Here is a 13465-nt window from a genome sequence, read left to right on the forward strand (position 1 = left end):
GAGATACATGCATAATCATTTCTGTAAGGTTACTAAAAATATTTATATTCAGGGAGAAATTTTGAAGGTGCTGCCTTCTCCTATCAGTGAAATGGCCAAAGGCAAAACTTTGTGTCCAAATGCAGGGACTAGTGGTGTCTGCAGGATATCACAGAAAAGTCAAGAAAGCATCCATGGTGGTGAGATCAAAGCTCTTCCCATTTCTTTTAATGTGTGTCCTATTGTCATGGCTACCATTGTGACCTCTTTTACCATACCTTGCAGATAACGCTTGCAGAAAAATGAGATTGTTTTGTTGTTGCTATGGTTCTATTGGCAATATACACTGAACAAGGTAAACTGGACTACCAGGCACATATAGAATCCCACTGAGCTGAGCAAATAGTATCTAAGTTTCTGTAACCTCCCTTAGCCTTTGGGCGTTATTTCTGGCAGAGCAAAAGAAAATACAATGTACTGTATATACTTATTGATAAAAAATGTAAGTCAAAAAAATCGCTACCAATTCAAACCATGCAACTACAATCTCATTACATGGTTTTTAAGGAAACCAGACTCTTTCATACTTTTTTCTTCTTTTGCTCAGTCATGTCTGATTCCTGGAAACTGCCAGGACGATCTATCCAGTTTTCTTGGCAAGGTTTTTCAGAAGATGCTTGCCATTGCCTACTTCCTAGAGTTGAGAGAAACTGGCTGACCCAAGGTCACCCAACTGGCTTTGTGCCTAAGGTGGGGCTACAACTTACGGTCTCCTGGTTTCTAACCTGATACCTTTTCTAGCCGGATGCCTTGGCCGAGCAGGTACAAAGATAGTGAGGGAAGTGATTGAAGCCTGAGAAACGGGCTCCTTGTCAGTCCACCAGAATGCTGATTTACCACCAGCTTATCAGGTACTTAGGAGCTGAGGACTTGGCAGCACAAGGAAACAACAGCCAGCAACTTAATAGCCAGCCATCAATACCCAAATCAACAAATAAGAAACCAGACCCAATCACGCACCATGTAAATACTAGGCATAGAACAGCCCAAAGCACACATTCTGACAGAGAGAAGTTCCCCGAGGATGGGTTCCAGCATGAGTCCGAAAGCTCGGAAGACTAAACCTTTGGTCCTGGTGACTGGCCCAGATTGGTTCCTGCAGCATTATCCTAGGACACTGTATTTGCCTTGATTCATGATGCCTTAAATCAAGGCATGTCAAACACGTGGCCCGCAGGCCGGATGTAGCCGATGCAGACCATGTCCACTCCAGCCCCGCAAAGGCAAAAAAACATCCCGATGTGTCATGATATGGCCCGCAATACGATCAGGCTTGATACCCCTGCCTTAATCACTACACCAAACTGGCTCTTATATTACCTTGATCCAAGGTGCAAGCTGAAGTTTCTTTCCCCATACTTAAATGGTTTTGCTAAACAGTACAATAATTTTGTTTAGGAGTTCTCAAATCAGTTCCACTACTGGAGGAGGAGGAAGGGAAATGTAAGAGCAATAAAGATATAGAATGTAAATATAAATATAAATATATATGTATATGGGCATTGTTTAAAGAAGATTGCTCATATAAAACAAAGGTATTTATATGGGCAATTTTCTTTAAAGTTTGCTTCTGTTGGCAGACAAACATTCTGAAACCTGCATCATCTTAACAACAGAAGACAAAGAATAAGGAACAAAACTTCTTCATGCAGCCACATGGTACTTGTGTAACCTTAATCAGTGCAATAGAGCAACAAGTGGAAGTTACCTAGCATTTTAACTATAAGTTAAGTTAATTTGAAGAAGATCAACCCAAAATACTCACTAGATCCAGCTCAAATTATCCTGCTTTGGACATGTCATTTCATGTGATCTACAGAAGGTTGTAATGCTGGGAAGGATGGAAGGAAAGAGAAGAAGAGGACAACTAGCATTGAGGTGGATACATTCAGTTACAGAGTTGATATATATGCACTGTTGGAAGAACTAAAAGACCAAGTCATGGACAGTTCATCATGGAAAAAGATTTATCTGTGTGGTCACTAGGAGTCGACACTGACCTGATGGCACATAATCAATTTGGACAAAAACCTCTTGTGAGATTTTTTTTTCTTGCAGTCTTAGAACTGATGCCATCATTTTGTCAATGCAAATGATAAAAGTACATTTTCCTCTATTGCTTTTTTTCATTTATAATCATAAAACCTTTAAACATGGAATGAGATAGTGTATTACAGTACATTCTATCATACAATATTGCATAAACGTAGCTTACATCTGATTTGTTGGGCGCTATTTCAAGTAATTCTTCCTTCTTGCTTTTGCCACTTGTGCTTCTGTTTCTCCCTCTGAAACCACAGTTCTATGAAGATCCATCTTGATTTCCTAAGGCTTTGATGAAATGCCCACATGTCTTGAATTATGCTAATTTGTTCCGCCTTTCAAGGAAATGTGTACTAAATCTGAGAAGATCAGAGGGCCACTCCATGGGAAAGTGGGGAGTCTTTGAGCTCTACATGCCTACCATTCAAAATTACATGCTGGCATCCTTTCTGTTGTTCCCACAGATCCTGCTGAGGAGTATTTCAGAACAAACTTGATTGATTGGGCCTCTCACATGATAAGGAGATTGAGAATTGGATACAGAAGCTTGTAGTTTTGCAAGGTTGCTTTGGTTATTGAAATATTTGCCCAGAACATGGAGTCTTGAGAAAGCTGTTGCTGTGGGAAAGCTTTTTTCAGATGCCTTTGATTTCACCACCTGAAAGAGATGGAAGCATGGTTTGCAAGGCATTCATGCAACAAATTCTCAGTTCAAACTGTATATGCAGTTACTAACAACTACTGTTGTTTTATTCTGCAATCATTTAAAGGTCTTACAATGCCATATTGAAAAGTGGTAACATTAGTTCTTATCCTTTTCTTCTTTGCAGCTGAGTTCTGTCTACCCAACAGTGTAAATACAGGTAATCCAATCACTGTTTGAAGTTGTGATGGACCTACCTGGGGGGTATTTATGTCCCAGATTTGAAGTTCTGACGGTTGCCCCCCCCCAGTCATGTGATGCTATTTCATGCACTTGGCAACTGGGCTGCATTTATGGTCACATGACTGCATTTTATGACAGTTTTGTTGAAGATTGGCATTTAATTCTGATTTTTGACAAAAACGGCTTCATAACAAACCAATGATTCATTTAATGACCACAATGTTCATTTAATGAGCACCACAAAAAAGGTAGTCAAATCCGATTAACTACATTACGAACCATCAGGACTTTTAAATGGGATGGGCAGGCTCAATTATGGTAATAAATTAAGGATTATCTATAGGTACACAAGCATAGAAATTAATATTAGCCCAAATAATGATATTTCCTGCCCTGGTTGTATGGTGGAATATTGAAGAGTGCAATATCACCATGCTTGGAAAATATATACTTTTTCAGAACTAACTCTGTGGATAAACTTAGTGGCTTCTTTACTTTTGCAATGGATAGAATGGTAATGGATGGGCCAAATATGTTTTTTTCTTGCTGAGTATAGATGATTTATTTAAAGTCATCTAAATAATATTCTTCAGAAATCACACATTTTCTTAGCATTTAGAATCCTGTCGCGCATGGATATAATATATAGGTACAGTGGCATCATGTAAGACACAAGGAGTTTTTTCCCTTTACATATATAAACATAGCCATCTGAGACATTTGTGTGTCATTATGTTTATTTAGCCAGGTCTAGAATTTGCAGCATTATATTCAAAATCATCAGTATACCGGTTCCTTACCTCCACCCATTTGCCGCCTCCTGCCCAGTGCCATTGCCATGAGGGCGCAGAACAAGCTGGGCGGTGGTAAGAAACCGGTATACCAGTTCCTTACCTCCGCTTGGCTTGTTCCGTGGACTCATGGCAGCCACATTGGGTGTGAAGCACGAGGCAGCAAATGGCCGTGGCCGGAGGCAAACAGCCACGTCGCACTGACACCGAGGGGCCGGCAGGCTGTGGCTGCTGATGGACACAGTTGGCCCCCATGTGCTCGCTGTGTGTGGGGGCCGATGGTGTCAGGCAGCAGCCACCCCGGCCCCTGCCTCACCTTGCTTTCCCTGCAACAATGGCACCCCTGCCCTGCCCCCTGCCTCGCCTCACCTCACCCTGTAGGATGAGCCTCCTGCCCACCGTCCACCCGCCAGAGACCCCCTGGATCTCTCCCAACCCTGTCTGGCCCCCACAGGCGTCCCTCCCCACAAGCAACATCGAGGTGGCCACGCCCACACTGGCCACGCCCACCACAGCCACACCCATCCAATGGGCCACACCCACCTGACACCCAACGATACATAAGTGGGTTTTGGGCTGCAGTTTGCGCACTCGGTCTCAAAAAGGTTCGCCATCACTGATCTAGAAGACCTCCAAGATCCCTTCCAACTCTGTTATTCTGTTATTCTGAAGGAACAAAAGACTAGCTGCTTCCCCTTTGCCTTCTCCTCTTCTGCTCCCCCTCCTCCTCCAGAGGGCATCTGGATTAGCTAGACTTTCAGTGGTCTGCTCATATCTACACAGAATAAGTTGTTTTTCTTCCTTCTCAGTTCATTCTACATTGCTGTGCATGTTTACTAAGAATCAGGCTGCACCATGTTCAATTATATTTATCCATAATTGGTCTGTCTGTAAAATGCTTATGGTGGATTGTCAAAATACAGCTATATTTCAGATGTTTTCATTAATGTAGGACAAAGTTTAAAGCATATAAATACTCATGCTGAAGCACTAACCCCAAATTCTTACCTCATGGAAATGACATCCACATTTCCCTTGCAAAAATTCCTTGTACCGTCCCATTGTAATAATGAAAGTATCAACCACTTCATAGCCATAGAGTTTTGCAGTGTTTAGAATAGCAAGATTTTCTTTCCACAAATTCTGTATTTCTGCCTGCAGTTTAAACCAAGACACCTCACATCAACTTTTTAAATTTATTTCTAGTTTCTGTTTGAATACAATGGTATGCAAATGAATGATTTGAATGGGATTTATATTCAAATTTTTGTTGAATACAAACAAGAGTGTCTGCGATAAAACAACTCCCAGATTTATCTTAGAAGATAAGATAAGATAACCTTTATTGTCATTTTTATACTGTGGGCACAATGGCACACATCAAAAATGAAATTTAGTTCCCCGCTCTCAAAGTGAAACACACACATGACACACACCTAAACATACTATGAACAACATATGTATAGACCCACACCCCTACATATACATAGCAAATAAATATTAAATATTGTCCATCTTGAATATATAATGGAAGGAGGAAGCTTGAGAGTTCACAAGGTTAATGCTGTATGGAATGAAACTCTGGCTGAATCTGGATGTTCTGCTACGGATACCACGAAGCCTCCTCCCAGAAGGTAACAAGGAAAACAGATACAACAGAAAAAGAAAGAGAGGAAAAGAAATAAAAAGAGAGAGGGAAGGAAAAATTATTTCAGACATAAAATGTGTTTTAGGTACCCAATATTACAGATATTGATAAATGAGATGACACAAAACTATTAGTGGTATAATTTGGTAATGCTCTATATAATTAATGATGCATTCCTTCAAACTCATTATGGGGCTGAAATGCAATTTTACATTAGATTATTTTTATCTTATTCAAAGTTTTCTAGCTACTATGAAAAAATTATTTATAAGGTAATATAGGCAAATGAGGATCAAATAATGGATGAGTGACAGACAGTAAATCAGAATGCTATCTGACTTTAATAATTTATAGGACAACAAATTGACATTTCTTTCAAATTATATTGGGAAAGCTTTGTGTTGAAAAAACACAGCTCATTTTTGGTATGCAGAACAAATTACTATGTTCAGAATTCTTCCATTAGAAGTATATTTCATTTCTTCATTTGGCACAACTTGCATTAAAAAAGCAAAGACATATGTCTGAAGTTTGCTTATCCTTCATGGAACAGGCATAAGGAAGGCAGGCAGGCAGGCAGGCAGGCAGGCAGGCAGGCAGGCAGGCAGGCAGGCAGGCAGACAGGCAGGCAGGCAGGAAGGAAGGAAGGAAGGAAGGAAGGAAGGAAGGAAGGAAGGAAGGAAGGAAGGAAGGAATTCAGACCATAATTTTTTATAATAACATACATGCTTGTCGCCAGATGGCATGGCCACTGAGGGAAGAAAGATATTGTGAGCAAGCCTAACGTATGACTCTGTTGGCTATTTACGTTTTTCCACAATAGGACCAAATGTCGCTTGTTTACCAATGCTGTCAAATGTTTCAGTTTTTGAGGATATTCCGGTCTCGATGGGACAAAATAGACTAAAGTTGAACTTTAGTTAAGATGGAATTGTTGTTTGATCATCGTGGCTTTCTACTGTTTCGTGAGAAGGCAGTATTTTCCTGAAAGATGGCCATAACTTGGGAGTCTTCTTGACCAGGAAAACCCTGAGGTGTGCCAATTGTAATTCTTTCTGAAGGAGAAAGATCATTTAGTAATGACGTATGTCCTTAATACTACTCAACTACTGGTAGATTTTATAATGCACATTATATGAGACTGCTTTGAATACTACATGGAAACTGCAACTGCTATAAAATGCAGCAGTATGTTTTGTCTGCTGCATTTTATGTGCCTAATATGCCTGTGCAAATCAAAATTGGTTTTTCATCTATAAATATGGCTTTTGGTTCCCCATTTTAATCAAGTAAGGGAGGCTGGGACCCAGAGTTATTTTTCAGTGAGGAACTGTAATGGAATGTGAGAATGACCTTGCCAGAGAGGGAGAAAAGATGTTGCAAAGGGAACAATCAGATAAAAGGGGGAGGAGCTCACAACTAATGGGTATTATATATATATATAATATAGCCACACATTAATTACAATTAGTTCCTTTTGTTGTGTTTCCTGTCTGGTCTACTTGGGAGGCAGACAGGAACCTTTTCTATGATCAAACTTTGGAAAGAGGAAAAGGTGCAATGAATTACTAAGGAACAAAAAAGTTTACTCAGCCCTGAGAAAGTGGAAAACATAAGAAATTCAGAATAATTCTGCCTTGATTTTGCTTGGTATAAGATAGAGTAGACAGCAATTCTGACAGGCTTTCAAGATTCTGTTATTCTATACTACAATGATAAAGAACATTCTTGGAATCCCACATGTGCCTGTTTCTTGACCTTGAACAGCTGTTATTATTATTGGCATCTGTGACATTACAGAATCAGTGCAATTCTTAGGATTGGGATGCTGAACAAAAAAAATACAGGTTAAAGGAACAATTAATTTTAATAGGCTATGAACAAAATGTAACTTACTGATGACAAAGTATGCACTCGATCTACTGGTAGATGAAAGCCCATTCCTAGGGATTTTATCACTACCATTATATTTGAGAGATTCATTCTACAGAACACATAAGAAAAATAGATATATTTTATTTTTGGATTTGCATAGGTGCAGTATTTTAAGAAATTGTCACTGATACAATATTCAGGCTCAACAAAATGACATCACTTATTTTTTTATCATTATAATGCCAAACAAAAAACATCTACAATATTAAGACTTACCGCTTTAGTACTTTTTGAATAATATGCAAGTGACTAAAATTAAGCCATTGGACTCCACCAATAACTAGTATTGTCTGGTCTGTATTCTCTAATGGCTGTGATCTGAAATAATAATAACAATAACAATAATAATAATAAAATCTACTTTGCTCTACCATTTAAACAGATGGCAGCATTTATATTTTAGCAACATTGCAATACACATCAGCCAAGACCATTCTTAACCACACATACTGATGTCATTTTCTATTACAGAGTATAGTTCTGCATATTTTAAACTCAAACATTTATTACTTGTTTTTATTTTTCATTGTATAAATTATTATTTATACAAAGGCAGCACATGCCTGATGCAAGGAAGTCATTCCAACAAAATGTTCAAAGATATTTAACATTCCATTGGTATTTTGGGATATTGCATTCCAACCTCTGAACTATTTTCTCTTTTATTGCATACTAATATTCCCAGCAATAAAAAATACTTTTGATAAACAGCTTTGAAAAGTAAAGGAGAAAGGAAAGTGTTCTTTACAACAGAGTTGGGAAACCTATTGCTATACTAGAGTTCTGTTTCCCTTTCCAGTGACCATGGTCTAGGTCTGTTAGGTACCTTAGTATACGAATACCTGGAGGGGTACAAATTCTTCACACTGCTCTATACAGTTAAGTATGAGATCAGTGGAGATCTGTTATTCTTTTTCTATTGTAATAGTTTCTCCAAAATTGTAACTGCTAGAATTTTCAATCTGATGAAGTGGTAGAAGCAGTGGAGAAACTGATGTACTGTAAATATTGCCCAAAGGCAGGAACTAAACCACTAGAACCAAACACCTGAATGCCAGGAAAAGGAAACTAATGTTGCCAAGTGTTCTATCATACCTCAATAGCAGCTGCTCTAGAGCTTCTTCAAATGTAGGTCTTTGGCTGATACTGATCCAGAATTGGGGATAATACGAATAACTAATGAAAGTGCTCCCATTGTTCACATTGTGATAAAACTTCATGCCATGTGCCTTTTGCCATTCTTGAAGGGTCTCATTCACTCTCTCTATCAGGTAATACATCATTCCTCTGTTAGTGGAATCACCAATGAAAAGAACCTTTAAAGGTAAAAACCAAAAACTATTTAATAACAAAAGTTGATAGATCAGTGGAACTCAATAGAGCTTAAGTCTGCAGTTTTGGTTTAAGGAATGTTTGGTGGACTAGCAATAAATTACAGCAACCTGCATGATGGAGAGTCTTAAATGTACATATAGTCCTCACTTACTAACTGCTTCATTTAGCAACCACTTGAAATTCTGAAAGTGTAAAAAAATAGCTTTGAGACCAATCCTTGCACATATGACTGTCACAGCATCCTGTGGTCATGCAATCACCATTCAGGCACTTCACAACTGATTTACGACTGTTGCAGAATCTCAGTCACATGATTGCCGTTTGTGTACTTCACAACTATCTTGCAACAAGCAGAATTAATAGATAAGATGGAAGTAAAATCATAAATCATGGTCATGTGATGTTTTGCTTATGGGCTGTGGCACTTAACAACTGAGGGGGAAGTGAGGTTGTAAGCCCATTGTGGTCATGTGATTTTCCACTTAGCAGCTGCAGCATTAGCAACTGTGTGGCAGGTCCCAATGGGTCCAAATGGTTGCTAATCAAGGGCTACTTTTAATTTCAATATGAAAGGTTGTTTGTCAGATATGTATTTACTAGTATTAATTTTAACAGAGATGATCTGTACTTTAGGAAAATGTGAGGTGGATTCTACAGTCACTGCATCTATTATGAATGGATGGATACACATATTTGGATTCGATGACTTCATACACAAATATCTTCCAGTGAGATATCAAACAGTTATAAGCCCCTGACTTATCTCTCAGCTTTCTTTTAGTTTCCAGCATCTAGCCTGGGTGGGTATGAATAATTCTTCAGAAAAAGTCAGTCATTGGGAATAAGATAACTCTATTTATGCTAAATTTTAAATTATATCCTAATAGCTGCCACCAATTCATTTTTGGTTCTTTGAATCCCTTTTAGAATGACCCAAATACATAAGGATATTGACCTGAAACAGGAGTGAAATGGGGGTTAAAAAAGAAAAAAGAGACTCCAATGCTATTTCTTGAAGGATAAGTGGCAAAGGCAAAATAACAATATCAACCATTTTGCCCAGAACCTTTTAAAAATCTGAGAATGCTTTAAAATCATTTCTGTGAGCTAATACATTAGATTCCAATTTACAGATAAAAACCTCAGTCATACAAGTAGCATATTGCACATGTGAAATACTGAAGATCCCAATGAAAACTTAACACATATCATATAGACCTCATTGTCATCTAAGATAACTTTTTTGAATTTGGCCAATTTCAAAATTAAGCAGAATAATAATATTACTTATATGTGTCATCTAGTGTGTATGAAAGGAAAGTGGGCTTTTTTTAAATACAAGGACCAAACCACGAAAAAACACAAATTATGTGAGACCATGTGAAAGTAGTGTACATGAAAATAAAGGATATAGCAGTGATGGCGAACTTTTTAGAGGCCAAGTGCCCAAACTGCAACCCAAAACCCACTTATGTATCGCCGGGTGCCAGGTGGGTGTGGCCCACTGGATGGGCGTGTCTGTGGTCATGGCAGACTGGGTGGGTGTGGTCACCTCAATGATGCTCGTGGGGAGAGATGCCTGTGGGGTCCGGGCAGGGTTGGGGGAGATCCAGGGGGTCTCTGGCAGGTGGGCGGTGGGCAGGAGGGTCATCCTGAGGGGTGAGGCGAGGCAAGGCGAGGCAGGGGCCGGGGCGGCTGCTGCCTGACACCATCGGCCCCCGCACACAGAGGCCAACGAGCACATCGGGGCCGACAGTGTCTGTCAGCAGCCACAGCCTGCCGGCCCGTCGACCAACGCACTCTGAGGCTCCGTAGCCCGCCCCCAGCAGTTCAGAGAAGCCGCCTCTGAGCTGGACGGCCGGATGACAGCTGAGGAGGCGATGCAGTGGGTCGTGCCCAGGAAAAGGAAAGCATGTGAGGCCAGGAGGGATGGGAGGGGTGAGGGAAACCAGCCATGCTGGGATGCATCTGGCCACGTGGGACCTCGGCGAGTTAGCAGGCGGCTGGTTGAAGAGGGACAGTTGCCATCTCCAGGACATGGTGCGCGTGCCCACAGAGAGGGCTCTGAGTGCCGCCTCTGGCACATGTGCCATAGGTTCACCACTACTGGGATATAGTTAGAATAACATTCATTTCTTTACCAGCTATAATAAAGACATTTTAATACTGTTAAGCCCAGAATTTTCATGTTGAAAAAAAAAGCAAGTTCCTATTTTAATATGTGGATTTTAAGCACTTTAGCAGAACTTACTTTTTTATATGACTTATTCTCAATCATACATTACTGAGTGCATTTGATTACACTATTAAACTATAAAGGGCTTTTTAAAGAGTGAAACTAATAAATATGTGTTTCATCATCTTTTACACAATGACATGATATAGCATATACCTCGTTAATATTCTATTCCCCATTTCAACTTCTTTTTCTGAAAAGTTCCTTTGGGCAATCAAAATACTACATGGCAGCCAAATTCTTACGGTCAAAATTAATTAACAAGAAATTGATAAAAGTTTTTATTACACAGGGGAAATCAAACCACTTTTTGGTTTGGCTTTCATTTTTTAAATATCTTTTTAAACTCTTTTCATTTTGCAAATGCTACAGTGTAGGAGATCATGTAATATACCCTTCATATCTTTCACTGTACTCAAAGTTCAAAGAAATGTTTTTAATATATTGTATTATATATAAAACGAATAAATCCTTTTCAAGCATACAGTTCCTTCATTCTTTGTATATGATCTATTAGCTTTACTAACACAACATTAATCTCCCTAGGCTCTGTTACAGAATGCTTAGTGATTTATAACCCATTTTTCTTGTCTCAGTCAATCTGTGTGTACTTCTCCATCCCACCCAGTGGACCTAAGTTAGCACTGATGGAAATAACTTGACTGCAGAAATGAAAAGGGAGGTCAGAATGAAGCCAATGACAAGCCATGGCCATTAATGAAACATAAAGCTGAGTTGCCCTATCAATCCAATACTCAACATATTTGTTGACCCTTATAGAACCTGCATTTCTTGAGCAGCTGTGTCTCCAGGACCACATCACAAGCTTCATGGGGAAGCATAGGATTTGAGCATCACCTGTTCTTGTCAACATTATATTCCAACTTTCTCTGCCACCTTGTCAGGGTATCTGCTGCTCCAGAAGAAAGAACCTACTTCAACCTGATATTCTCTGGATGTATCAGATTACAACTCCACCCTACCTATCATGCTGACTGTGGATAATGGAAGTAGTGGTTTAACACATTTAAAAAGTACCAGGTTGAGAATGAATTGATTTGTTCTGTTACATTTTTTAGAGATTATTTACTCCAGTTGTAGGCATTTCTTTGGATAGTTTAATAGAGGGGGCAGTTCTGTGGGAACATTTCTGAGAAGTAACTTTAAGAATGGCATTACTTCCATTTCTCTATGGAACAGAAGTTAAAATTAAGTTGACACAATTGTAAAATGTCTGACTTTTGATGGCTGCAGAAGCTGAAGATATAACCAAAATGACCCAAGGTGTATTATGTGACACAAGCTCTGCCTCTTATATATTTGCGTCTGATGTCACAATTGCAAATACAAAAAAATACAGAGTTTGTATCACAACATTGTGTTTCGTTATTCCTCCCCACTCTATCAATTCATCTTGTGACAACCTTTCATTTTAATATCATGACAGGCTCTTAGTTCCATTTTTAGCGATGGAATATTGTATTCTCTGCATTAAATACAGCAAAGCGCATCTGCAAAATGTTGGAACAAAAACATAATTTTAGATCTTATTCACATTTATTCTCTGGGGCAATTACTGGTTTTAAATTGAAGATACGTCTTATTTTTATACCATTTAGGTTATTGAAAAGAAAAATTGTTTACAATTATAAAAAAGCAATACTATCCCATTAAAACATCGAATTTCACTCCCAAGTTTGTTAGTACTGCAATTTTGGGGGAGGTGATTCTAAATCTATAGTATGTTTTTATAAACCTATAAAGGCTACTGCTAAGACAGATTTTAATTATTGCAAGACTCTTAATTAAAGGTTAAAATATTCATATTAACAAATCAACAAGTACAAGATTGAAATATTTGATGTTTGTTATAATTATAAGACTAACTGAAGAAAAATTCATCTTTCATTTATAGAGACCCCAGAAATATTTTAAAAGACTGTCATCATTATTCAGTCATAACTGTGACATAGGTAAGGGGAAATTAACTTATGACTTATGAGTTGTTCCATAATTTCCCCTTTTGGGTTTCATGCTCATAATTATATTACAAAAATATTTTCTTCAATTTCAGCCCTACACGATTTCACATTTACTCTGCTTTGTAATGGGAGTAAACTCCTCAATTATATATAAAATATATCACTGTATGAAAAAGTATAGATTTACTGAGTATGGCAAGGAGCAAAAACATATTACTCTTCAAAGATAGCACAACTCCAGTTTTATAATTGTAGATTGTTCATATTTGTTTGCTGTCTGTTTATGGGCTGGCTCTCAATGTAATGGAAAGACAAAACAATATTATTCTGTGTGGTCAAGACTTAATTATATGTTTAAAAATTGAGCTGACTTTTTTCTACGTGGAAAGTTTTTGTCGTTTTTTTCTGATTGTTTTTGTGTTTATGCTTATTTGTAAATTTATTTTGTTTATTAAAAAAATAAAATATCTTTTCTTTTAAAGAAGGCTAAATAAGAATCAACAGGCAAACGTGCCATAAATAAGGACTTTTAAAAAAATAGAGTAGAACTTTCTAGAGCAATCATTTTGC

At 38.3% G+C, this 13465-nt stretch overlaps 1 protein-coding gene across 1 annotated transcript in view; it reads right to left on the minus strand.

The window, feature by feature from the left end:
* Positions 1-2172: 2172 nt before the first annotated feature.
* The window catches only part of CPED1 (cadherin like and PC-esterase domain containing 1), a 105981-nt gene continuing 94688 nt past the window's right edge, over positions 2173-13465 (minus strand). Inside the window, exons 20-24 of the mRNA XM_029285327.1 lie at positions 8438-8658; positions 7559-7660; positions 7304-7391; positions 4768-4914; positions 2173-2740 (exon numbers count right to left, since the gene is read on the minus strand). Of these exons, the coding sequence (XP_029141160.1) occupies positions 2513-2740; positions 4768-4914; positions 7304-7391; positions 7559-7660; positions 8438-8658 (786 nt within the window). The 3' untranslated portion in view covers positions 2173-2512. The remainder of the gene's footprint in view (positions 2741-4767; positions 4915-7303; positions 7392-7558; positions 7661-8437; positions 8659-13465) is intronic.

The sequence above is a fragment of the Protobothrops mucrosquamatus genome, unplaced genomic scaffold (assembly GCF_001527695.2).
Source record: "Protobothrops mucrosquamatus isolate PMUCROS unplaced genomic scaffold, P.Mucros_1.0 scaffold1515, whole genome shotgun sequence".
Classification (NCBI taxonomy): Eukaryota; Metazoa; Chordata; class Lepidosauria; order Squamata; family Viperidae; genus Protobothrops; species Protobothrops mucrosquamatus.